Below are 24439 nucleotides of genomic sequence, written 5' to 3' on the forward strand. Positions count from 1 at the left end.
CGTTTTGCTCATTTTGAAAAGTTTAATCTAAATTTTTCAGGTTTGTCGTTTGTAATCCGTGTTAATCTTCTCCATCCTTAACCATCCTTGTTCCTTTATGGTTTATTATTATCGCCTTGCTGTTTTTCCATCTTAGTAAACAACTATTTTCAGGTTTCCTTCAATTTAAAAGTAATGTTACATACGTGGCCAAAATAATGTGCCTGTTATGGCATGGATACCGTTTGCTCATCTTCGTCCTCCTTTAGTGGGACCTTAAGAACAATTTGTTTGTCAGAGTTTTAAGTTTAATTGAGGTTATGTCTTTGATCCTTTATTTTGCTTTAATTTGCTTTCTACAGAGCTATCAGCAGCGAAACAACACGAAAAGGTAAGTATTTAATCTCTTCATTCGCTGTGGAGCGTGAAATGCTCTTAGAAGTTGGCTATATGACGCAACTTGTGAATTCGTTATGCTTTGAATTCGACAATCTCTTACCACTAAGACTAGTTTTAAGTATCTTGTTTGCTGTTTCCTGGAAGGAGACAAGGAACTAAGAGAACCGGTAACGAGTACTTCACCGCGTTGATTTTAAAGAGCTTTCATTACTTTCCAAGACTGCTTGTCATGCTACTGTTTGTTCCAGTTCTGTATACCACGCATGATCTGTTCTAGATCTGTTCTCCAGTAATTACACCTTTGGTAGAAATTTTTTTTACTTTTCCAAATCGTGCTCCACTGACGCTTACACTTATACATATCCAGTCTGAAAACCAGCAAAGATCTTTATGTTTAAACAATTTGTCGATTTGTTGATTTTAGCGCCTTCTCTTCGACCAAGAACGTCTTGAACAGACCAACAGACAACTAGAGGAAGAAGTCGGAAGACTCAAGGTAAATGGCGATCATGATCATTGCAAACATCGCCTTTTGTTTTCTTGTCATGTAGAAGAGCATTTGTCCAAGGTCGCTAGTTATTTAGCTACTCTGTTGGTCGACGCCTTTATAGCCGTTATTTGGTTTGTCACCGCGGCAACGACACTTTTCTCTGAGGACAAGTGTTGTCTCGAGACGCGCTAGAGTGTTCAGGAGACCCTCATAGTTGTCTGCAGTAGCGTATCTTGGGGAAGGGTTCAGCTCCAAACCCTTTCCTGCCACCCGCGTGCCGACGAAAATAGGTCTGGTCCGAGTTAGCGAGACCGTCAGGTATTTGTAAAGAGTGGTGGGAGGGAGCGGGGAGGCTTAAGTACAATCGGTAAAGAAGATTGCTATGTTGAGCTATCCCAGCTTAACATAGTTTCAGGTTCCAGGACGATTTGCTCGTTTTTCCGCAGCTTGGAAACCTAGAACAGACCGATTCTATGTAATCATATGTAAGTGTCTTCACTGATAAAGAGTGCCCCCTAATCGTTTCACTCTACTGTTTCAGGCCTTCTACGAAAATAATTTTGTGGAGAAAGGACAGCTGGAAGCTTACAAGCAAGAACTCGAAGCTAAGGTTTGTAGGCATGATTTCGCTTAACATGAAGGTGTTTCTTAGAGCAACGACGAAATTTAGAGGAATCCAAAACCTACAACAATAAGTTAGCAGTCGGTTGTGCTATGTTGTTGTCTAATGACCACCGTTCTTTCTTCTTCGACAGTCTCGGTTTGAACTAAATCGTAAACTAGAGGAAGTAAATGCTCATTTGGAAGAGCAGGTGAGACATGGCAAAGAATTTTCTATTGGTGTTCTTGAATGAAGGTACACGTTTTCGTAAACAGAGATTCTTTCTTGTAACATGAGTTTCTATTTCCGTCCTGAGCTCGTTAAGGATTCTTGTCTTGCGTCGAGTACTGTTCTGCAAAATCCCACTGTTACTATTGGACTTCCTGTGATGCACAGAAGTCTTTGTACTTTTGAAAATCACCTGTGTCGTAGTGTATCTATATATTAAATTCATTATTACAATTCTCCGCAGGTCGTTGCCCGAGAGAAATTAGACAAAATGCGCGAAGCAAACGAATCAAAGACAAGAAAAGAATTGGAGATGACTATAGCAGACCTCAAGGTGAGCAGTATTTCTCCTGTCAAACTACGCAGCAAAGGCGAGAATGCCAAAGGCGAGAAAACAACGTATATCCAGTGGTAAACGGGAAAACGTAACCGCTGGCTAAAGCGGAAAACATGTAACGGATGCCAAAGGCGAAAACGGTATTCATTAAACCCTTTCGCTCCCAGTGGAGCACAGGTCCACGGAAACCATTGCTCGCCATCTTGGTCTGTTTTGGGCTATCCTTTCAAGCTGCCACCAGGTGTAGCCTGCTTTGCTCGCCTCGTCATCTACCGTCCTCCTCCAGCTGTTTCTGGGACGGCCTCGGCTCCTCTTCCCCTGTGGGTTCCATCTCAGTGCCTGCTTGGTGACATAGCAGTTAGTTTTCCTGAGGGTGTGCCCAATCCAACCCTACTTTCGCCTTCTTATCGGAATGTTGATCCTTTCCTGCTCAGTTGTTGTCCATAGTTCTTCATTACAATACATCTTCGGTATTAGTGGCGGGAAAACATATAACCGGTGGCTAAGGCGGGTAAAAGTGTAATTTGTGAGGAAGGTGGGAAAACCTGTAGCTAATGAGAAGGGTGGAAAATCGCGTTTTCCATAGCAAGGGCCTGAAAACGCACAATCGGTGGTGAAGGCGGCAAACGCATAATGAGTGGCCAGGGATGGCAAAAAGTTGAACCAGGAGCGAAGGAGGCAAAACGTGTCACCAATGGGATCAGCAAGACGCGCGTCATCAGTGGCTAGGGCGGGAAAACATGTCACTAAAGCGCATAATCAGTGGGGAGGGGGGGGGGAATTGTGTCACCAGTTCCAAGAGCGGTAAACGCATAATGAGTGGCCAGGGATGGCAAAAAGTTGAACCAGGAGCGAAGGAGGCAAAACGTGTCACCAATGGGATCAGCAAGACGCGCGTCATCAGTGGCTAGGGCGGGAAAACATGTCACTAAAGCGCATAATCAGTGGGGAGGGGGGGGGGGAATTGTGTCACCAGTTCCAAGAGCGGTAAACGCATAATGAGTGGCCAGGGATGGCAAAAAGTTGAACCAGGAGCGAAGGAGGCAAAACGTGTCACCAATGGGATCAGCAAGACGCGCGTCATCAGTGGCTAGGGCGGGAAAACATGTCACTAAAGCGCATAATCAGTGGGGAGGGGGGGGGGGGGAATTGTGTCACCAGTTCCAAGAGCGGTAAACGCATAATGAGTGGCCAGGGATGGCAAAAAGTTGAACCAGGAGCGAAGGAGGCAACACGTGTCACCAATGGGATCAGCAAGAAACGCGTCATCAGTGGCTAGGGCGGGAAAACATGTCACTAAAGCGCATAATCAGTGGGGAGGGGGGGGGGGGGAATTGTGTCACCAGTTCCAAGAGCGGTAAAATGTGACGAAATTCATTCAGCAGAGTCACAATTTGGGGTTTACGATGCGCCGCTAAGTGTTCAACCACGGTTATTACCTTTTTTATACTCAAAAGTTACGCTTGTAATCGTTGGCAGGTTGGAAATTTTTTTAGTTGCCAATTATGTTTTGGTGTGGGTATTCTGTATTATCTATTGAATCTTTTGTTTTTAAGTCTTTTGTGATCCCAAGACCTAAAAATTCCCTTTTGTTTGTTCGTTAGGCCGATGTGGCTAAGATGCGCGCCGGCTATCATGAGAGCCAAACCCAGAGAGAAACCTTCGATGCTGAAGCCAAGCGATATAAGGTACTGTTAATAACAATGATTCCAAGCAAACTTCCTTTTCGGTTTATTAAAATTTTTTGGAATTTTAAAAGCTGAAATTGTTATTTTTGTTTCGTTTTCAGGATTTGTACGAAATTGAGTTGAAGTCTAAAGATAAGCTGGCCAATCGTTTGTACAAAGCAAACGAGAAGATGGCGGAGTCCCAAGCGTTGCTCAAGTAAGTGGCGTGAAAACTCCATAGAAAAGCATCTGTTTTGTGTGTTTGTTTTGCAATGCAGCTTTAATTAAAAGCCACTGCCAAGAAAGCAGTCCAAAACTGGTGTACATGTAGATGGAAAGCGTTGGTGTCGGACGTTATATGTTCCGCAAGGAACTAAGAAGAATTCAAAGCAAAAGACGGCAGCACTTTCCGATTCTAAGTGCACGTTTTAAAATAACAGCGACGATAGCTGAGAAAGCGAGTGGTTTATTTAAATTGATTTCGCCGTGACTTGAGATTTTTTCGGACAATGATATCCGGTCGGCAAATTGATTTTGTTGGAAGTCGAGAGTGGTTCTGGCGTGACTCGGAATCTATGTCGTGACTAATATTGATTTGACGTGACTCAAATTGCTTTTGTCGTGACGAAAAGGATTGACAGTAAAAAAAATTGGTTTGCAGCTTGTAAAACAAGCTTTATGATTGCTAGTAAGTGAATAATCTATCAAGCGAAGTAGTAATTTGATATAATATGTTGTTCGTTCACAGTCTTGAGAGGTCACGGAGAAATTTCGACGGCTTGCAGCGTGACACGTCTCCTCATTCAGATGCGCTTGTTGGACTATTAAATGGTTCACCTGCAACAAGTCCAGATCGAATGTACTCCAAGGTAAAGTTCGAGACAATTATATGAATTGAAATAAGCTCAGCATTGTTGGTTTTGAACTCTCCTTTTATATTTGACCAATCAAATGCCGGGAAACGGGGATATTAAAGAAGTAGTGTCAAAGAATGTTTGCCATACGCGGTTATTTGCTGTGTGATTGTTCGAGAGATTTGAAAAAAAAAAGGCAGATTTCACGAAAAATGTCACAATCAATCATTGACAACTGTAACGTCTTTGTTGCCCAAACCCGTTCTGATTTTCGTACTCGAATTATAGATTCTCTTTACTGACTGCCTTACATTTCTCTCGAAGTTTCTATGGAGAATTTAGATGCACATCCATACAATATGTTTTCGGATTTCGCACTTCCATGAATTGGTCCTCAATTAAACCGAAAACGAAACTTTTTTAAAGTAATGTTATACTGTTTATTTTCGTGCAGGGAGACGGGCAGTTAATGAAGGCTGTAGAAAATGAACTCAACAAGAGTATAAAGCGTCATTTAGAAAGTGGTAAGTTGTTTCTGTCGTTGTGATTCTGTAAAAGTAAAACTCTCCGTTCTGTTTTGTTTATATTTTTCCTATGTCTTTCTGAGGAATTGAAAAAATAAAGAAAGACGAATTGCAAAATAGGTGACTCCAAATGAAATCACCTGCTTGCTTGCTTGCTTGCCTGCTTGCTTGCTTGCTTGCTTGCTTGCTTGATTGCTTGATTGATTGATTGATTGATTGATTGATTGATTGACTGATTGATTGACTGATTGACTGATTGATTGTCTTTCAGCTCCTTTGACGTCAGACCTCGATCTGAAGCCGAGTCTACTAAGTGATGGGGACAGCGGTTCGTACGGTCCGCTGACCGCTTCATCCAAGCAATACATGTCCGTTTTAAGGAAAAACTACTTCGTGTAAGAGACAGATAGTGTGACTATAAATTATACTCGACCTTTCTTCACTGTGTGGCAAATAGCCTCAAAGGCTTAAAAGTGAATTTCTTCAGTTAACAATTTGTAAAATAACCGACCAGTTCATTTGGTTTGTATTTTAAGCCACATGAACAGAATTTATCTCAAAAGAAAAGATGTTGAAATATCCTTTTCTGAGGAAAAAGGTCATTTTTTATGACTAATTCAGAACAAAATTAAGTTTATAAAAATCATTTTTAGTACTTGTATGTATGTATGTATGTATTTATATTATAATTGTATCATAACGCGCTTCAAATGACTGCCATTTTGATACATCAAGTATTTATTTCTCGATTTTTCTTGCATGCGATCGCTATAGTTGTCACATTTATTTTGTACCCGCATACGGAACGATTTTTGCACTCAATAAAAAAAAATATATTTTTCTAAAATTTTGTTGAGATTTTTTTTTTGCATGTGTGTGTGAAATTCAAGTGAGCGAAAAATTTTCTGGTACACGTTGGGGCCCCCGATTGCTTTGTGTGACGAATTCGCAAAGGTCCCATCTCACCCCTCTTCTTTTTTTCTCTCGGCCAAAGATTCTTCAAGCTTTCGTCGCGATAGATCACGAGTGAAGAGAAATCCCACAGAATAGCACAGTTTCGAGTTATAAGCCAGACCGCTGAACGGCGGAAAAAAAGAAAAAAACAAGCAAATTGTTCACAAAATACCGGCACAAACGTGATGAAGCTTAAGATGAGACAATGCACAGAGTTCAGTAGCTCGTGGTTTCAACCTTTCTCACTGGTGTTATCGAATATTTTACCTCAGATCGAGGCTGACAATATATAGATGCGTCTTTAGTCTTTTGATTCAGCGGTCATGGTAACTCGAAACTGGACTGATCAAGTGAAGGCGAAAGCGAAGACGATGGGTGTGTAGTCTTTTATTTCTAGAATATCTAACATGATAAAACTTGCAGACTGCAATTTCAGCAACGCGCTGTTCGTTTCTTACGTGTGTTACTTTGGCTTCGCAGTTACTGAATTTGGATAAGGGAAGTGGTCAAAACTATTATACATATAAGGGACCCACTAAAATAACTTGAGACTACTGTCTCTTTGTATAGCCCCCTACCCCTATCCAGATACCAAGGGTTTCTTTTATAGCCCCTACCCCCCCCCCATATCCCTTAACCTATGGTCTCTTGCTTAACCCCCCCTCCCCCCCCCCCCCCACCCACTACACACACAAAAAGAAACACACAGTGAGAAACTGTGTGCCGGGTTGCGTACACTATGGTCACATTATTGTTCCTTTAATCGACCTTACAATATACAATCATCTCTGGTTTGCATACCTTTAAAAATTAGAAATAAACCTTGTGGATATTTGAAAACAAGTTCGACAATCATGTTAAAGATTTTTTTAATGACGAAACACAAAAACATCACCACATTGTTTTGCGCTCAAGTACATGGTGTCCCTTTAATGAATGCCTGCCTACGCGAAGCACATTAACTCTGAACATAAACATAAACTGTGGACTACCGTAATAATAATTAACCAGCTTTCATATTGCTAAAAACTATCGACGCACAAACCACAGAATTGAGTGGCACTCTCTTCAATACGTAACCCAGAGTAGCTAGGAAACTTTCTGTAACCGTTTTGTCTGTAGAGCTAAGACGCTAGCCTACTAACTTTTAAAAACACTTCTGAACAAGCTTACGAGCTTTATGACGCTAAAATCTCCAAAAAAGTGAAAAATTATTCCCGCAAAAGTCGCTGGTTCACAAATCAGGCGCAAGTAAATGCATATTTCACGGATCATGAAAAAAATCAAAAACCAGTTTCCCGAGGACGGAAAAGTGTAGATAAGATATTTTCACGAATCACGGAAAAAATAAATCCTAATTCACGTTTCACGCAAAGCAAACATGCCCATTCACGCGTCACGAAAAAAGTATAGGGGACCCTCTGTCAACAATTACCGATAATTACAATTTATTCGCCACGTAAAAGTAAGTTTACGTGCAAGTCTATTGACTGTTTTGCGTGTTGTATTTACTACTAGTGTTCGGCTTGACTCAGGCAAGACCATGCTTTTGATCCTCCATGTGGATCTCATCAGCTGCTGGTATTTCTCTGTACGTCTGAAGTTCAAGCCTTACACGACTTCTACGGTTCGTGACATTTGTACATTTGCCGTTCTCTGTTCGGTCCCTCGCCCTTTTTGTTGCTTCACTTGTATCTATGAAGGGATCTTCATGATGTGTTATAAGGAGGAATTTTAAGTAGAGTTGAGCCGTGACTTTTTAGAGGTCATAGGTCTGCATGATTTCTGATGTTATCTGCATAGTTTGACGCCTCTGTAATTTGTCATGTGTTTGTGCATTTTTTGGGCTCATTTCTATTGCAAGATAGGTTTTTATGTCTTATGTTGAACTAAGCCGAACAATGACATACAACACGCAAAACAGTCAATACCCTGGTCCCTGAGGTTTTTCTTGATTATTCTCTCTTCTTGATTTTCTCCACATGAGAGAGCCGAAAGAAAGCCTGAGAGTGCCACGAAGTAGCCTGCGAGCAGGCTCAGTTGGAGCACAAGTGCGCGCGGCGTAGCCGCGAGCGCGAAATCGAGCGGTGAAGCCGCGAGACGAGTAGCCTGCGAATAGCGGCTCCAGGTGAACCCGCACGAAACGAGGGAGCCTGCTCCTGGTATCATGATATGACTGGTTAAATCGCTGATTGTTGACATCTTTGAGATGAATATTTGACAGATCTTTGTAAAATTATACGACTCCAACGGTTCGTTACAATAGTCCATTTGCCGTTGTCTTTTAAGTTTCGGTCTCTCGACCTCTCGTTATTTTACAAGTGATTCTGAAGGGTACTTTATGCTGTTACGAGGAGGAATTTTAAGTAGAAGCTAGTGGAGTGGAGCCGTTTGGCTGTGCTATAGCAATTTATTTAGAGGTCAAAGGCATGGTTTCCGGACTTTACGCTGTTATCTCCTTGTCGCTTCGCGGAGTTTGACACCTCTATCATGGGCTTATTATTTCCTTAGGCTCATTTCAGTATTGCAAAATATGTTTTAAGCTCTCTAAGTATTGGCTCTGGAGGGACAAAGTGTTTGAAATATTCCGTGAACATGTTGCTTACTTGCACTCTATATTATGACGCCCGGCCCGGCTATTTGATCAGCTCGATTAGAACTGTTTGCAAGTACCGAGAATGTAGCTTCTTGACGGGTCTACTTACCTCATTGACTGATTTGTTACAGGCTTATCACCAAGGATGGATAGGCACATCAAAAACAAAGTCTACAGGCTCCCCTGTCCCCGCCCCGATCGCTTTGCTCTCCGAATTCTTCTGTTTCGCGCTCGCCGAAATCTTTTTCCGTCCTCGCCGGGAGCCCGTTCGAAGGCTATGAGACGAGAAAGTGAGCTTGCTCTGATCTCTGCAATTTTTTTTTTTATTTCCAGCCCGGAAACCGCAGAAAAGAATAAAGTCAATTGATTTTCACCGGAAGTATGAGCTTTGGCAGCTCAGATTTCTCGGGAAAATTGTAAATCTTTTTCATAACAACATGTAGGCGCGATATCCGTTGTTGATCAAGTTTTGCCGAAGAAAAAGTGTCAAAGTTTATGTCTATTAAGGACACACACTTTGATTCCAAGTGATCTTGCTTTGGCAATCTGGTCTTTGGCGATGCTGGTAAACGGGCAAACGCCTATGTGTTGTTTCGTTGCCCGCTTACAATCACATACGTTTGTAATATTTAACTCTTCCCATGTGCAGTCGGCAACACGACAAGTACGTCTTGATTCATTAACATACTTTCAACTGCTATTTCCTGCTCCCTCTTTAGTTTGAAATTTAACCAGAAATAGACTGGACCTTTGTTAAAACATCAATAATACGCGCACTCAACTCTTCCTCTGACTCCAAATGTGGACGACTTGTTTTTTATTGTGCGGTAAATTACCGACTCCATGGGGATTTAATCGCTCATCATCAAACATGGTAGATTGACAGTTTTCTCGCCTTTCCCGCTTTTCGACCAATGGTATTTCACTTCGCTCAGACGATCGACGCAGAAATGTAAAAGTTACAGAGATCAGGGCGGGCTCACTTTCTTGGCGCCTCTTCACTAGTAGCCTGCGAACAGGCTCCCGATCGCTTTGCTCTCCGAATTCTTCTGTTTCGCGCTCGCCGGAATTTTTTTCCGTCCTCGCCGGGAGCCTGTTCGCAAGCTACTTCACTAGACTCCTTCCCGCCGGATCGCTTTGCTTATCGACGCTCGCGCGTGGCCTGCTCGCAAGCTAGCTGCGAAACTCCGCGGCTCTTTTGCAGCTCTCTCATGTGGAGAAACATCACGAAAAACCTCTGGGACCAGGGTAAACAGTCAACAGACTTGCTCGTAAACAGCTACATTTGAATCATGTGGTGCCAGAACGACCAAAAGGGGGAATAAACCTATACATCGAGCTCGAGAAACATAAGCTCGATCAGATAGCTGTAAGAAACCAAAGAATGTCTTTTGAGAAACGTATAGCTTTCTCGAAGTAAAGCTACGGTGTCTCCGAGGAAAAACGTACGCAAATCGGATATCCGTGATAAGAATCAATTGCAACATACTACTTGCAAAGTGTTCTAATCAAACAGTCAGGCCTGGCATCACAATATAGAATGCAAGTAAGCAACATGTTCACGGTAAATTTCATATTTTGTCCCTGGAAAGCAAATACTTGTATCTTGCAATAGAAACGAGCCAAAACAATGGTATGCATAAACACATGGCAAATTACCGAGGTGTCAAACTCGACGAAGTCACATGTAGATAACAAAGGAAATCATGCAGACCTATGAATTCTAAAAAATTGCCATAGTACGGTCTAACGGCTCAACTCGACTTAAAATTCCTCCTTTTAACACAACATGAAATGCCCTTCATAAACACGAGTGAAGCGAAAAAAAAGGTCGAGTGACCGAACAAAGAACGGCAAATGTACAAATATCACGAACCGTAGAAGTCGTGTAGGCTAGCCATTTTACAAGTTTGTACAAGCCGCAGAATGTCTTACATCCTTACATATGTACGAGTTCCGCTAGCAACTACAGACGTAAATAGTATTTTAGAAATACCGGCAAATGATGAGATCCACATGGAGGATCGAAACCATGGTCTTGCCTGAGCTAAGCCGAACAGTGGCAAATACAACGCGCAAAACAGTCAACAGACTTGCGCGTAAACAGCTACATTTGAATGATGTGGTGCCAGAACGACCAAAAGGAGTGATAAGCCTATACATCGAGCTCGACAAACATGAGCTCGATCAGATAGCTGCAAGAAACATAAGAATTTTTCTGGAGAAACGTATAGCTTTCTCCAAGCTACGGTGTCTTCGAAGAAAACATAGGCACACAAGGCGTGCAAGAGTTATTTTTTTGTGAACTATAAGTCTCGGAGATAGGAGCATTCGTGGAACTGTTTACAGTAATGATTTGGTTGATTTAACAAGTTTTTTTGGTTGCGATGTACAGCAAGAAAGAAACTGGGAGTTTATGATGTACATACGATGTTACATCGGTAATGATAAGATAACTAAATAGTAAGCCATAAAATGTTTGACTGAACAAACTACAGTAATCTGACACGTCTCCAGATTAATGTAGATACCATCTTATTTTCTAACAGGCAATTTTATTCGTTCTTTGATACAACCCACACTGTGGTTGGTCTGACACGCTCACATGCATAACTTCCTCACTCACCGATCACGTAGCCCTTCCCCCGGGGGGGGGGGGAGGGGACTCCCTTATATGGGCTATATAGGTCTGTGCGGCCCCGAAGGGTATGGTTTTCAGCCTTTTGGTCATAAATAGGGTATCGATTTTAGCTGATTTTGGCCATGTTGGTCATAAATAGGGTATGGTTTTTGCATTCTAGCCTTGATATGGGTATGCTTTAAGAAGAAGCCACTTTTTCATCATTATCGAAAAGAAAATCAACAAAAGCCCTTCACAAATTTATAAGTTTACGGTAATTTAACATTGGTTTGAACTAGGGAGCTAATTATAACGCAGGTCTGAAACAGGGTTTTGATTTGAGGGTCAGGTCATAAATAGGGTTTCGAATTTTTGGTCAGGTCATAAATAGGGTAAGGAATATCGCAGATTTGGGTCATAAATAGGGCAAGGGTTTTGGGAAGCGGGCCGCACACCCCCAACCAATTTTTCTGAGAGTACCCCCTCGGGAGCCCTTCCAGCCCCCAAGAGGAATTTTTGCTCAAAAATACACAAGTTAAGAGAACTTTTCGCATTTTATACAAGTAGTAAGTTTACCCTTTTTACACAACACAACGCAACAACACTACTTCACCGAAAATTGAAAGAAAGAGAAAAAATCCTCTCTGACACGTTGAAAGTCTGATTTAATTAAATTGCACTTTAACTTGGTGCCACACAGTCTTCAAAGAACATTTGAACAGTTTTCATACTTTTTACCTTTAAAAATATCGGACTGAAAAGAATGTCATAAAATGCCCATCAAATAAAAATATTAAGCTGCTACTGCAGAGGCGTAAAAACACTCTAGAAAGGAAAGCTTCTTTTTTGTTTAATATCCTGGGAACAATAGCCGATAACTTGTAAGCTCTAATTGAATTTACTCCCATATGAAAAACAAAAGTGTCGAGTTACCATTTGTAACTAAAAATAGCAAACATCTCGTGGGAACAAGTGGCGACGATTCGTCAGCTCTAATTGAATTTACTACCTTGTGAAAAACAAGAGTGTCAAATTACCCATTGCAACTAAAAAATAAAAATATCTCGTTATATTTGCATGCAATAAGAACAAAACAATCGTTACCTGCACTTACTATTGTAAGCGTTAGAACTGCTTCAAATTTAAATAGTCTCGTCTCCTCTAAAACATGTCCTAAGAACTAGAACCGGCGATTCGTGACCTCTAATTGAATTTACGCCTTGTGAAAAACAACAGTATCAAGTTACCTTTTGTAATTAAAAATAAAAATATCTCGTGCCATTTGCCTACTACTCATGAACTGCTTCAAAACTCAAGACTCATCTCGTTCATAACTAGCCACCATTACACTGAAAATTATGCACTCTAAAACAACCCAATGTACGTATGTAACTGTCACACTCCCCCCCCCCCCCCCAAACCAGACTAAAATCACAAACCGGCAACATACACGTCACTCTTTACTTTTCAATTACCAAAGTCCTTGTGTTTATACATACCTTGCGTTTCTCACGTACCATTTACCTTTACAACAAGAAATTTGATTGGCTGTTCATAGTAGATCCAATCTGATTGGCGTGACATACATACATCTCTCACTCACTCACTCACTCACTCACTCACTCACTTACTCACCCATTGACCCGTCCATAACATACCCGACGCGCCGACTAAGAGGTATTTTTTTTACAAAAAAATAACTCAAAAATCGATCGCCTTAGGGTCAAGCAGGTGTGTAATTAATGTCAGTTACAATAGAGCTAATTCATATAGGAAAACCTTTAATGTTTTTGAATTGTTGATTTATTGAGAAAAATTTTAATCAGAAGCATTTAGTTTTAAGTAAAATCCTCGACTTCAGACACCCTGGTTCCATAAAGAAAATTATGTCGCTCTGATATCTATATGTATTCACTTTGTTTTCACTAAAAAAAGCGATTGTTTATCTCACAGTTTTCCTTTTGCACAAAAACACCCGTGAAAATTCCTTCTTTATATCTCGCTTGAAAAGTGCGTAGACAAAAGGGTTTGCACCAGAATTTATAATCAGAAGAAATGATAAAACGTATCTGACGACTTGCTCGGGTTGTGATGCTTTACAAGACGGAAAACAGGCGCACAACGAAGATAATGACTGGGAAATGTAACAGGCTAAAAATATTCCAACCATAATTGTGATCAAGTGAGCTGATGACACTTCTGATTTTCCTCGCAGTCGCTGGCTCGCACGGTTGAACTTGAGCTGCTTTAATAAAATTGACGTGCGTCTGGCATGGTTGTTTGCTATTTTAATGATTTTTCTCGTAGCTATCGCCAAGACGATGCAAGGTGTGAACTGAAAAATCACCATGCTTGTGAGCTGTGCGATATTTTCATTTGACAGCGCGAGTGTGGGAATAGTATCTAGAATTAACGGCGCCAGCCAGGCCGACATAAGAAGGAGACTGATCGTTGTCTTTGTCATTATGCGTGTGTATTTGAGGGGTAGGACTATTGCACAATAGCGGTCCACAGTGAATGCCATTATGCTTGTAACAGAAACATCCCCGAAGTATGAGACTAAATAGAGGATCACCTCTGCATGGCTGCAGCCTGCTATTCGGCAGCGAAAATGAGGCGGAATAAAAACAGCGGCTAAGCTGAGATCGGCCACGGCCAATGAAAAGAGAAACCAGTTTGCTTTGGTACGAAGTCGACGGCGAGTGATGATGAGGTATATTACAAGAGTGTTTCCAAGTATTGCTATGGTAGTCAAAAACAATGATGTGATCCAGAACCACATCGCTGTAGAGTCTTGATTCGATTAGAGTCCTTATCGATGTTGACTTAGTGGCCACAGGAAGTTTCTTCTTGGGAGTAAAATGAAACTGATGACTGATAAAGTTTATGTAGATAAATATTATCATTAATTCATATACATTAATGCATTCACCGGCTATTGGCTATTATTTCGTGCTATTTGATATTCATATAATACAAAACACGCAACCTTTTTCCCGATGCAGCAGCCATGTTGAATATATAATATTAAAGCATACTATGGGATTTCCATTCGTTAAAGATTTGAAGGCTTGCCTGGCTGAGCAAAGCACGGAAGCTGCTGTAGTGAAGTGTCTGATCGCTATGTTTATACCGTTTTCCTCACTGTTTTATAGTCATGGCTAAAACACAAAATTCATTCGAGCCTATTTGTTTCATCAAGCGACGCGGAAAACTGGGCCAATGCGCACGTGAAGGTAATCTGATAAAAACTGTTAGCTGCCCAAAAAGAATCAGTATGGTTCAATAAAATATTGTTGAAGGAAAAATGATAACTGCTTATTTACCAAATATTCCCCGCAGTGGAGGTGGCTAGCGGTGGATGTTATTTACCGAGGCGCGAAGCTGCAAGGTAAATATCCACCATTATAATCCATCAAATATTTTCGCTCGCGAAAACGTGACCGAATATTCTCCACCTAAAACCGGGGAATATCCGAGAATATTCCCCAATTTTCAAAACTGCGCGTGTTGCGGAAAATATTTGAAGGATAATAAACACAATAGCCTCTATTTGGCGTGAAAATATGCTCGAATATTTGTCCTTGGACATTATCTGTTCCTCAAAGCTCACAGTTAACTCGGAACAAATAATGCCAGCGGACAAATACCCGAGCATATTTTCGCGCCAAATGAAGGCTATTGTTTATCTAGCTACCGACCACCGTATATATCAGACCAGTAGGATAAAATATGCGCAAAAATGGACTCAGAGGACCGCAAAAAGTCCTCCGCAAGCAAATTCGCACGAAGAATTTGCAACAGGGCAAGAAAAGTCATCTCAGACTTTTCAACTCACTCACAGTTTAGCATTAATAACTCATGCTGGAATTTGCTGCTCGAAAGATTCAACTGAAGCGAATTGCTGAATTGCGGTAAGCGAATGATTTGTTGTAGAAACTGCCGTCGCGTTTAATTCTCTAAAACTTTTTAAGGCACAAAAATTTCTCCAGAAGAATTTCTTCAACAGGACTAGAGTTGTAGCGTGTTCAAGATTTAAAACCATGCCGTAAGACACTTTATAACTTTTTTCGCTTTTATTTCACTAACCTCTAAACAATAACCCTTAAGCTGCTTTGCTGTAAATTGCAATAATTATGTAAACAAATCGTTTTATGTTGGTTTTCGTCGATAACTTCACAGCTAAAAATAGTAAAGTTGTACTTGTAAATGCTGTCACGCCCAATTTTGCAGTTTTAATTTGTTGCAATAGGCTTAAGGGACCGTTCATTTTTTATAAGGTAGGGGTGGCTGGTGGGATTTGGGGGGGGGGGGCGATGCGAAAAAAAATAGCTTTCGAGGGGGGGCCATCCCAAAAAAATAAGGGAAAAAGGGGGGTTACGTGAAATATTTTAGTAAAACTTTAAAATGGCATGATGTTTGAATATCAAAAAAATTACTATAGAATTAACATAGAAGGCAGGATACAAATTTATTACACACTTTCCTGCTTTAAAAACGTTTGGCGTCAAAAAGCATTTGTAGCTACTGAAAAGAAGTATTTAACACTGTTATTTTCGAATGCAACTTTCACTGGCACTCATCTTCATCTTCGCTGTCGTCGAGTTCTTCGTCGCCGCTTGTGCTGCTATGGGAGTCTCTTTCACCAATGCTGCAAGAAGCAGCAATGCTTTCCGTAAGAGTGTACTCGTCAGGGTACATGAAGGTGTAAACATAATCTCTGACTTCCTGCTCAAGGTTGGTTGTGATTCTGCTTCTTGCAGCATGGGTGAAATAATTCCCTTCCAAGAGCTGTGCGATGTATGGCCCATCTCTTCTAAATAACGACGTGGCAACATCTTCAACTTTAATACACTCTTTCGGGACGGCTGTTCTAGGAGGGTACACAAGGCATTGTGGAAGATCATTTCCTAGCGGGTTTCCAACACAGATTCCATAAACTCGTTGGACGTTGTTTTCAGTCCGCTTCCTCTTTCTTTCATTTGACTTTCTGCGGTTTTCTTTTTTCCTTCTCCTTTTGTTGATGTGCTGTTTGAGTATGCCCTTGAATATGCTGTTATAATTGCTCTTCTTATTTTCTAGTGCATCCACGTCCTATGTGACCTTCGTCAACTTAGCTTCTAAACATTTGATCTGTTTTACATTAAAACTGTGGGCAAATTCTTCGCCCTGCTTTAAAGCAAGCCCATTGGACTAAAAGAGTGTGGAATCGTGTTCCTTTACATCTTCCAATATGACATTCAACTTTTCCACCATTGCTCTGTGCTCTTTGATGGAGAAGTTTAGTTTTCTTCCATCACTGGGCTTCAACTGGTACCTTGGCATGGAAAACTCACTCGCCCTTTCTGAACAGCCATCCGCACTTAGAAAGATTGCTTCTTTTGCTTGTAAGATGTCAAACTGCCTGGATCGTTCAGCTGTAAACCTTTTCTTACACGACTCGTCGCTTTCGCCATTACTGCGCATTTTGGAATGAGCCTCTTTCATGATGCTCATGTAGTAACGCGCTCTTATCTCGATTGGATTAACAATATAGCCAAGGCTTGTTTTCCGGAGACCCTAAGGTATGGTTGTATCATCAGCAGAGGAGGAACTAGTGACCTACCAGAAAAGGAAAGACGATTTTTTTTTATATATTATATTGAACTGATATTATTGAGTAATCATGGTTTGTGTAACCATTTGATGTTGTATTCTCATAGCTTTTTGTTTTACCTGCACAGGGCAACATTTATACATGCCTATCACTAGAGTAGACGTAAAAACCTTCCAAATAAAGACATCTGTAAATTAAATGTAACAATGTGTTTCACACAACACATCAACAGATTTCCAGTTTTTTCACAACACTTCGTACTTGGTATAGTATCACAATGCAGGAGCAAGGAAAGACTCTGTTCCAGGCCACTGTTACTTGCGTAAGATTGAGAAGTTTATGAATGAGCACTATGAGGAGGGGGAGAACTACAGGGAGTTTCTAAAGTTGTCCTGCCAAGAAAAGGAAGGAGAAATTTGTTCTTTTTGTTGTGAATGGACTGGACCACCCATAGAAAGATACCCTAAACCAGTTCCTGACCATTCCTGCCTACCGGAATACCACTACCTCTCCTACCAGAAGACCCCAAGAGAAGGGCGTGATCCAGATGACTGGCAGCCAAGGGTCCAAGCGAAGAAAGAGCATGGAAGTGGCGGGCTGGTTTTATCTGACCCAGAGAGCGTTGCTCTATTTGCAGATACGTTTATTGTCAAATCAAAGTTTGTGGTGGATTATCTTCAGCATCTTGAAGTGCTGGAATTTAAAAGGGAAAAGAGAGCAGAAGAAAAGGCAAAGTTAAGTAGGGACGCAAAAGATAAATCATATGAGGATTATCCTTGGACTGAGTTGTGCGAAGATCTAACCAAGCTTAAAAAGCTACGTGTTCCAGAACTAAACAAGTATTTGAACCACCACGGGCTGAGGCAGCATTTGAAAAGCAGCAAGAGTGAGAAAGTAAAGGCAATTGTAAGACATTCATGCTTGCAGCAGAAGAGTCCTCTCAGAGCTGGCCAACCAACACTGAGAAATGCCAGGACATTGACACAAAATGACAACAGGGCAAGTGCTGACAGTAGTGAAAGGGACGAAAGTGACAATGATGAGTACGACAGTGATGCCATTGACTCTGGGGGAGAAGATGACTCAAGTGACGTCATTCTTGCTAACGTCAATTCAGATGAGGAAGATGCCAATGAGAGGCCAAATGCCACACGCTCAGGGCGAGCCATAACTAGGAGATCCGAAATTGACTTCTCTTTCTTTTGATTTGTTTTTTAAACAACAGCTCTCTGTAGTATAGGGATTGTAAATATTGTCTTCATAGTGAGCACAATAACTTGAAGTAGGGTGATAATAGAGAAATATTAAAAAAAGTTGAAATCTAAATATTGTTTGTTCAATTTTTTTTTTTTTGGGGGGGGGGGTCATCCCAAAAAATGACCGCTATAAGGGGGGGCCATGTGAAAAAAATTGGTAAGCTGAGGGGGGGTCATGCGATTTCTAGATGGTGCTTCACAAATCCCACCAGCCCCCCCCCTCCCTCATAAAAAATGAACGGTCCCTAAATAGGGACAGCTGCTTCATAGACTGTTAAATTTTCTTCTTCTGCTACGTTAGGAAACAAGGAAACCGTTTTCCTTGCGACTCTCGTGAACTGGGAGGTGAAAAGCGAATATTATTCGGAGTTTGAGTAGCCAATCAGAATGCACGAATAGCGCCATCCACTGGTTTGGTATAAACTAATGAGTACTATCTACATGTAGAAATTAAACTTAATACTTAAGATTGCTAAAAATATAGCTTGTCGGCGATAAAACGATAATCGAAAGATCAGAACTCAAGCCTTGTATGCAAATTTGTCTAGTCAAAACAAAACCGCTTACAAGAGTTTTCCAACAGAAAATATGAATTAAAGAATACAAACAGAGGAAAATGATATTCAGAGGCAATCGTTTATTCAAGTACACAATTTATCAGACTGGGAGATTTTAATACTATTTTGTTCAGAAAGCAAACCACCTAGCTAGAGATGCACAGAGAGTCTAAACACCACGCTCCCACGGCATTTACCTCGTTACACATCTTCATTAGCTTAGAACGCCGCATTTGAACTTAGCAACAAAAAGCTTTTAATTTTCTTTTGCGCATGAAATTACTCGGAAGTAATATTCTTTTTGATCTGTCATCTCTGCTGAATTTGAATTGCATAGACGTTGCGTAGCTGTAAGATTATATTTCAGGGTGTATCAAAACTGAGTAGTAAAATACGTATGGAAATTTACAGATATCTGAAAGCGTATAACTGTAGGAAATTGACTGTTATTACGAGTTTATCAGTATAGCACTGAGCCGTCATGCAAGTCAGGTGCTGTTTTTTGGAGTTAAAATATATTTCCTACTTTTGGTTGGATTTTCTTAATTTTACCAAAATTAAGAATGGTTGCTCGGACAAATAGATTCACTTAGCACTGAACTGCATGGCTCCACTTTTCTATTTTTAATAAAGACGATGATTTAAATTGTGTTAACTTGGTGTTCACAAAATAACTTTATCAACATTCGCTTGACAGCAAAAATATACTTAATCCATACTTTTAAGGTGGCTCCATAGGGTAATCATTTATGGCGTTGCGCGCGCAAGTGTTATGTTTTGAATGCCGTTTTTGCATTCGTTTTTACACCCAGTTCTCTCAAACTAATTACGCGTAATAAGCAGTGATTAACTAGTGTTTTACTATTATCTCTGTTAAAATTATTGGTTTTAGTCTTGAATTATAAATGCCCAAACAAATATGTTTTTTACTTTTTTATGGCTTTACTTTCGATTTTCTTGAATTTCCTTCGGTGAAATCTTCCCAAATTTTCACAGCATATCGCTTCCTGCGGGATACGAATTTTAAAGACGAAAAAGGTAGGGTTTGTAAAGACAGGTTTTTCGATTTTTGCAAATTTACGTCTTTTACCGCTGCGAGAAAACTGGTCTTATAGATTTTCCTGAAAAACGAGCTCCGACTAAAGTAAAACATTTACTACCAATCTGCCAAGTTTTACGGAATTTCACCGAAGGAAACGCGAGAAAATTCACTGTCAGTTTTGCTTGTTGTGCTCATGTTGACGTAATAAAATATCGAAAAACATTGACGTTTTCCTTCGAGCGCGCGCAGATTACCTGAGCTAGCTTTCGTCCTCAGCGCGCGTGCGATAGTAAAACTATAGGGAGCCACCTTAAAACTGAGTAAGACTGCAATTCAGCAGCGATAGCTCATTAAAGCCTCAAAGACACCTGTTGTTTTGCCCATTACAGTTTACATGTTTAACCGTTGGTGCATCGATTGAATGTTGGACTAAATTTGACTCATGAACAAAGTTTTGCAAGAAATTCATAAACCAACGACAAGAACATGGTCAACACCGAAGTAAACATTTAATTCATGAACTTTACAACATTACTCGAGGTATAAATTTAAAGGCCATCCAGTTTTGGATTTTACACAACTTGTTGGCTCTGCATTAGATTTTTCCATTTTCAAAATTAGACAGTACTCCAGCCTTGTGTACACTATGTTTGTACCACAACTGATCACAACAAATGCACACAAATGTCGGCCCCTCTGCAATGACCTGGTGGAATTTTGAAATTAATTCACCTATTGAGCCGTCCTTAGTTTCACTTTTTCTCTGTTTCTTTCTTTTAAGCCTCGCAACTCTATCAACTTCTGTCTCACTTTTTCTCTTACGCTCCATCCTCTTTCTTATAGTTTCCAATCTAAGTAATCTTCTCTCTCCCTTTTTTTCACTACTTCTTTTAACTTGCATACTTCTCCTTACTTTGAGTAATCTAGACGTTCTTTGCTCCACTGTTTCCTGTGTTTTCCTTAGCTGAAAACTGTCTTTCTTTCTTTTTAATCTAACCTCCCTTTCTTCAACTGTTTCCTGTTGTTTTCTTTGCTTAAGACTATCTCTTCTCTTTTTGAGTTATTTTTTTGTAAAAAAAATACCTCTTAGTCGGCGCGTCGGGTATGTTATGGACGGGTCAATGGGTGAGTGAGTAAGTGAGTGAGTGAGTGAGTGAGTGAGTGAGTGAGTGAGAGATGTATGTATGTCACACCAATCAGATTGGATCTACTATGAACAGCCAATCAAATTTCTTGTTGTAAAGGTAAATGGTACGTGAGAAACACAAGGTATGTATAAACACAAGGACTTTGGTAATTCAAAAATAAAGAGTGACGTGTATGTTGCCGGTTTGTGATTTTTAGTCCGGTTTGGAGGGGAGTGTGACAGTTACATACGTACATTGGGTTGTTTTAGAGTGCATAATTTTCAGTGTAATGGTGGCTAGTTATGAACGAGATGAGTCTTAAGTTTTGAAGCAGTTCATGAGTTAGTAGTAGGCAAATGGCACGAGATCTTTTTATTTTTAATTACAAAGGGTAACTTGATACTTTTGTTTTTCACAAGGAGTTAATTCAATTAGAGGTCATGAATCGTCGGTTCTAGTTCTTAGGACATGTTTTAGAGGAGACGAGACTATTTAGATTTGAAGCAGTTCTAACGTTTACAATAGTAAGTGCAGGTAACGATTGTTTTGTTCTTATTGCATGCAAATATAACGAGATATTTTTATTTTTTAGTTACAGTGGGTAATTTGACACTCTTGTTTTTCACAAGGTAGTAAATTCAATTAGAGCTGACGAATCGTCACCATTTGTTCCCACGAGATGTTTGCTATTTTTAGTTACAAACGGTAACTCGACACTTTTGTTTTTCATATGGGAGTAAATTCAATTAGAGCTTACAAGTTATCGGCTATTGTTCCCAGGATATTAAACAAAAAAGAAGCTTTCATTTCTTGAGTGTTTTTCTGCAGTAGCAGTTTAATATTTTTATTTGATGGGCATTTTATGACATTCTTTTCAGTCCGATATTTTTAAAGGTAAAAAGTATGAAAACTGTTCAAATGATCTTTGAAGACTGTGTGGCACCAAGTTAAAGTGCAATTTAATTAAATCAGACTTTCAACGTGTCAGAGAGGTTTTTTCCCTTTCTTTCAATTTTCGGTGAAGTAGCGTTGTTGCGTTGTGTTGTGTAAAAAGGGTAAACTTACGACTCGTATAAAATACGAAAAGTTCTTTTAACTTGAGTATTTTTGAGCAAAAATTCCTCTTGGGGGCTGGAAGGGCTCCCGAGGGGGTACTCCCAGAAAAATTGGTTGGGGGTGTGCGGCCCGCTTCCCAAAACCCTTACCCTATTTATGACCCAAATCTGCGATATTCCTTACCCTATTTATGACCTGACCAAAAATTCGAAACCCTATTTACGACCTGACCCTCAAATCAAAACCCTGTTTGAGACCTGCGTTATAATTAGCTCCCTAGTTCAAACCAATGTTAAATTACCGTAAACATATAAATTTGTGAAGGGCTTTTGTTGATTTTCTTTTCGATAATCATGAAAAAGTGGCTTCTTCTTAAAGCATACCCATATCAAGGCTAGAGTGCAAAAACTGTACCCTATTTATGACCAAAATGACCAAAATCAGCTAAAATCGATACCCTATTTATGACCAAAACGGCTGAAAAACCATACCCTTCGGGGCCGCACAGACCTATATAGCCCATATAAGGAAGTCCGCCCCCCCGGGGGAAGGGCTACGTGATCGGTGAGTGAGGAAGTTATGCATGTGCGCGTGTCAGACCAATCACAGTGTGGGTTGTATCAAAGAACGGAAAAAATTGCCTGTTAGAAAATAAGATGGTATCTACATTAATCTGGAGACGTGTCAGATTACTGTAGTTTGTTAGGTCAAACAATTTTAGGGCTTACTATTTAGTTATCTTACCATTACTGATGTAACATCGTATGTACATCATAAACTCCCAGTTTCTTTCTTGGTGTACATCGCAACCAAAAAAACTTGTCAAATCAACCAAATCATTACAGTAAACAGTTCCATGAATGCTCCTATCTCCGAGACTTATAGTTCACAAAAAAATAACTCTTGCACGCCTTGCGTGCCTATGTTTTAATCTTGTTTCCCTTTTTGCAACCGTTTCTTGATTTTCCTTTGTTTAAAACCCTCTTTCCATTTCTTTAATCTAACCTCCCTTTCCTCAAATGTTTCCTGTCGTTTTATCTGCGTAAAACTATCTCTTCTCTTTTTTAATCTCGTCTCTCTTTGTTCAACCGTTTCCTGATTTTTCCTCTGCTGAAAACCCTCTTTCAATTTCTTTAATCTAACCTCCCTTTGCTCAACTGTTTCTTGATTTTTTCTTTGCTGAAAACCCTCTTTCAATTTCTTTAATCTAACCTCCCTTTTCTCAACTGTTTCTTGGTTTTTTCTTTGCTGAAAACCCTCTTTCAATTTCTTTAATCTAACCTCCCTTTGCTCAACCGTTTCTTGATTTTTTCTTTGCTGAAAACCCTCTTTTAATTTCTTTAATCTAACCTCCCTTTGGGCAACTGTTTCTTGATTTTTTTCTTTGCTGAAAACCCTCTTTCAATTTCTTTAATCTAACCTCCCTTTGCGCAACTGTTTCTTGGTTTTTTCTTTGCTGAAAACCCTCTTTCAATTTCTTTAATCTAACCTCCCTTTGCTCGACTGTTTCTTGGTTTTTTCTTTGCTGAAAACCCTCTTTCAATTTCTTTAATCTAACCTCCCTTTGCTCAAATGTTTCTTGATTTTTCCTTTGCTTGAAACTTTCTTTCAATTTTTTTAATTTAATCTTCCTTTGTTCGATTGTCTCCCGATCTTTCCTTTGCTCTCTACATTTTTTCGATTTCTCTAATCTTGATTTTCTACTTTCTTCCGTCTCAATATTTCTTGCCTTTCGATTTCTTTCTTTAGCTTTGTCCAGCCTCATCTTCTTTTCACCTTCAGATTCATTTTGCCTTTTTGCTTTGTTCCTTTCTCTCATCTTCTGAAGCCTCAAAACTCTTTGTTCACATGTTTCCATTTTTCTCTCTCGACGCCTCTGCTCTCGCATCTTATCCAGCCTCCTTGTTTTGCTATGACCCCCTGAATCCTTTTCTATGACCGGCATTCTATTATGGACTTTTGTACGTTCACTAAAATTACCCTCCATTTTTTGACTATTAATAATATTTACACCACATTCTTCGAACATTAACTTGGTAACATGTACACCTATCACTTCAAAAGGTACGACTTTATTACATGAATAAAACCTTTGCAAATAGTCGATTAATTTTTCTAACCTTGAAAACTAAAGCAAAACGGAAGTTCCTTCACTGCATGCATTGCCCCACTTATCTCTAGAATGAGCATCAAACAATTTTATTTTATCTTCAGCAAAAAATATCGCCACAGTGTTATAAAATATTGTTAGCAGACAAGCATTATATCGCCTTTTCAAAAAACGTAATGCTTCCAACAACAAAAAATAGCAGCCTCTTGACTCTAACATGTTCACATCACCGGCAATGCTTTCGCTATAAGATAATCTGTAAGTTTCGTCATCCAAGGACAATGCACTGGGTATTTCACTTAGTAAAAGCAAATCTTCTTTTATTGACAAATGAATATATGAGTAAAGGCCATTTCCCACACGAAGACTATTGTCCATTTTTGTACTGTTCCATGCTTCTGTAAAACAGCTAGCAGTTGCATTAAATATAATCGCTACCAGACTAT

General features: G+C 40.0%; 2 protein-coding genes across 5 annotated transcripts in view; one reads left to right on the forward strand and one right to left on the reverse strand.

Annotated features, from left to right (window-relative positions):
• LOC110039661 (uncharacterized) overlaps positions 1-5926 on the forward strand; it is a 40654-nt gene extending 34728 nt beyond the window's left edge. For all 4 annotated transcript variants that reach the window (XM_089280874.1, XM_089280875.1, XM_089280876.1 and 1 more), the window contains 10 exons: positions 342-370; positions 803-874; positions 1410-1478; positions 1624-1680; positions 1942-2031; positions 3639-3722; positions 3824-3918; positions 4450-4570; positions 5010-5079; positions 5351-5926. In XM_089280874.1, coding sequence (XP_089137000.1) covers positions 342-370; positions 803-874; positions 1410-1478; positions 1624-1680; positions 1942-2031; positions 3639-3722; positions 3824-3918; positions 4450-4570; positions 5010-5079; positions 5351-5478 — 815 coding nt within the window. In that variant the 3' untranslated portion in view covers positions 5479-5926. The remainder of the gene's footprint in view (positions 1-341; positions 371-802; positions 875-1409; positions 1479-1623; positions 1681-1941; positions 2032-3638; positions 3723-3823; positions 3919-4449; positions 4571-5009; positions 5080-5350) is intronic.
• Positions 5927-13029: 7103 nt separating this feature from the next.
• On the reverse strand, positions 13030-14222 carry LOC149096614 (octopamine receptor beta-2R-like). The gene has a single exon (XM_089281294.1). It carries the CDS (start codon positions 14029-14031, stop codon positions 13192-13194), a length of 840 nt encoding a protein of 279 aa, XP_089137420.1. The 5' UTR covers positions 14032-14222; the 3' UTR covers positions 13030-13191.
• Positions 14223-24439: the final 10217 nt, after the last annotated feature.

This window comes from Orbicella faveolata, unplaced genomic scaffold, assembly GCF_042242905.1.
Source record: "Orbicella faveolata isolate gen_17 unplaced genomic scaffold, um_ofav_v1 contig_48, whole genome shotgun sequence".
Classification (NCBI taxonomy): domain Eukaryota; kingdom Metazoa; phylum Cnidaria; class Anthozoa; order Scleractinia; family Merulinidae; genus Orbicella; species Orbicella faveolata.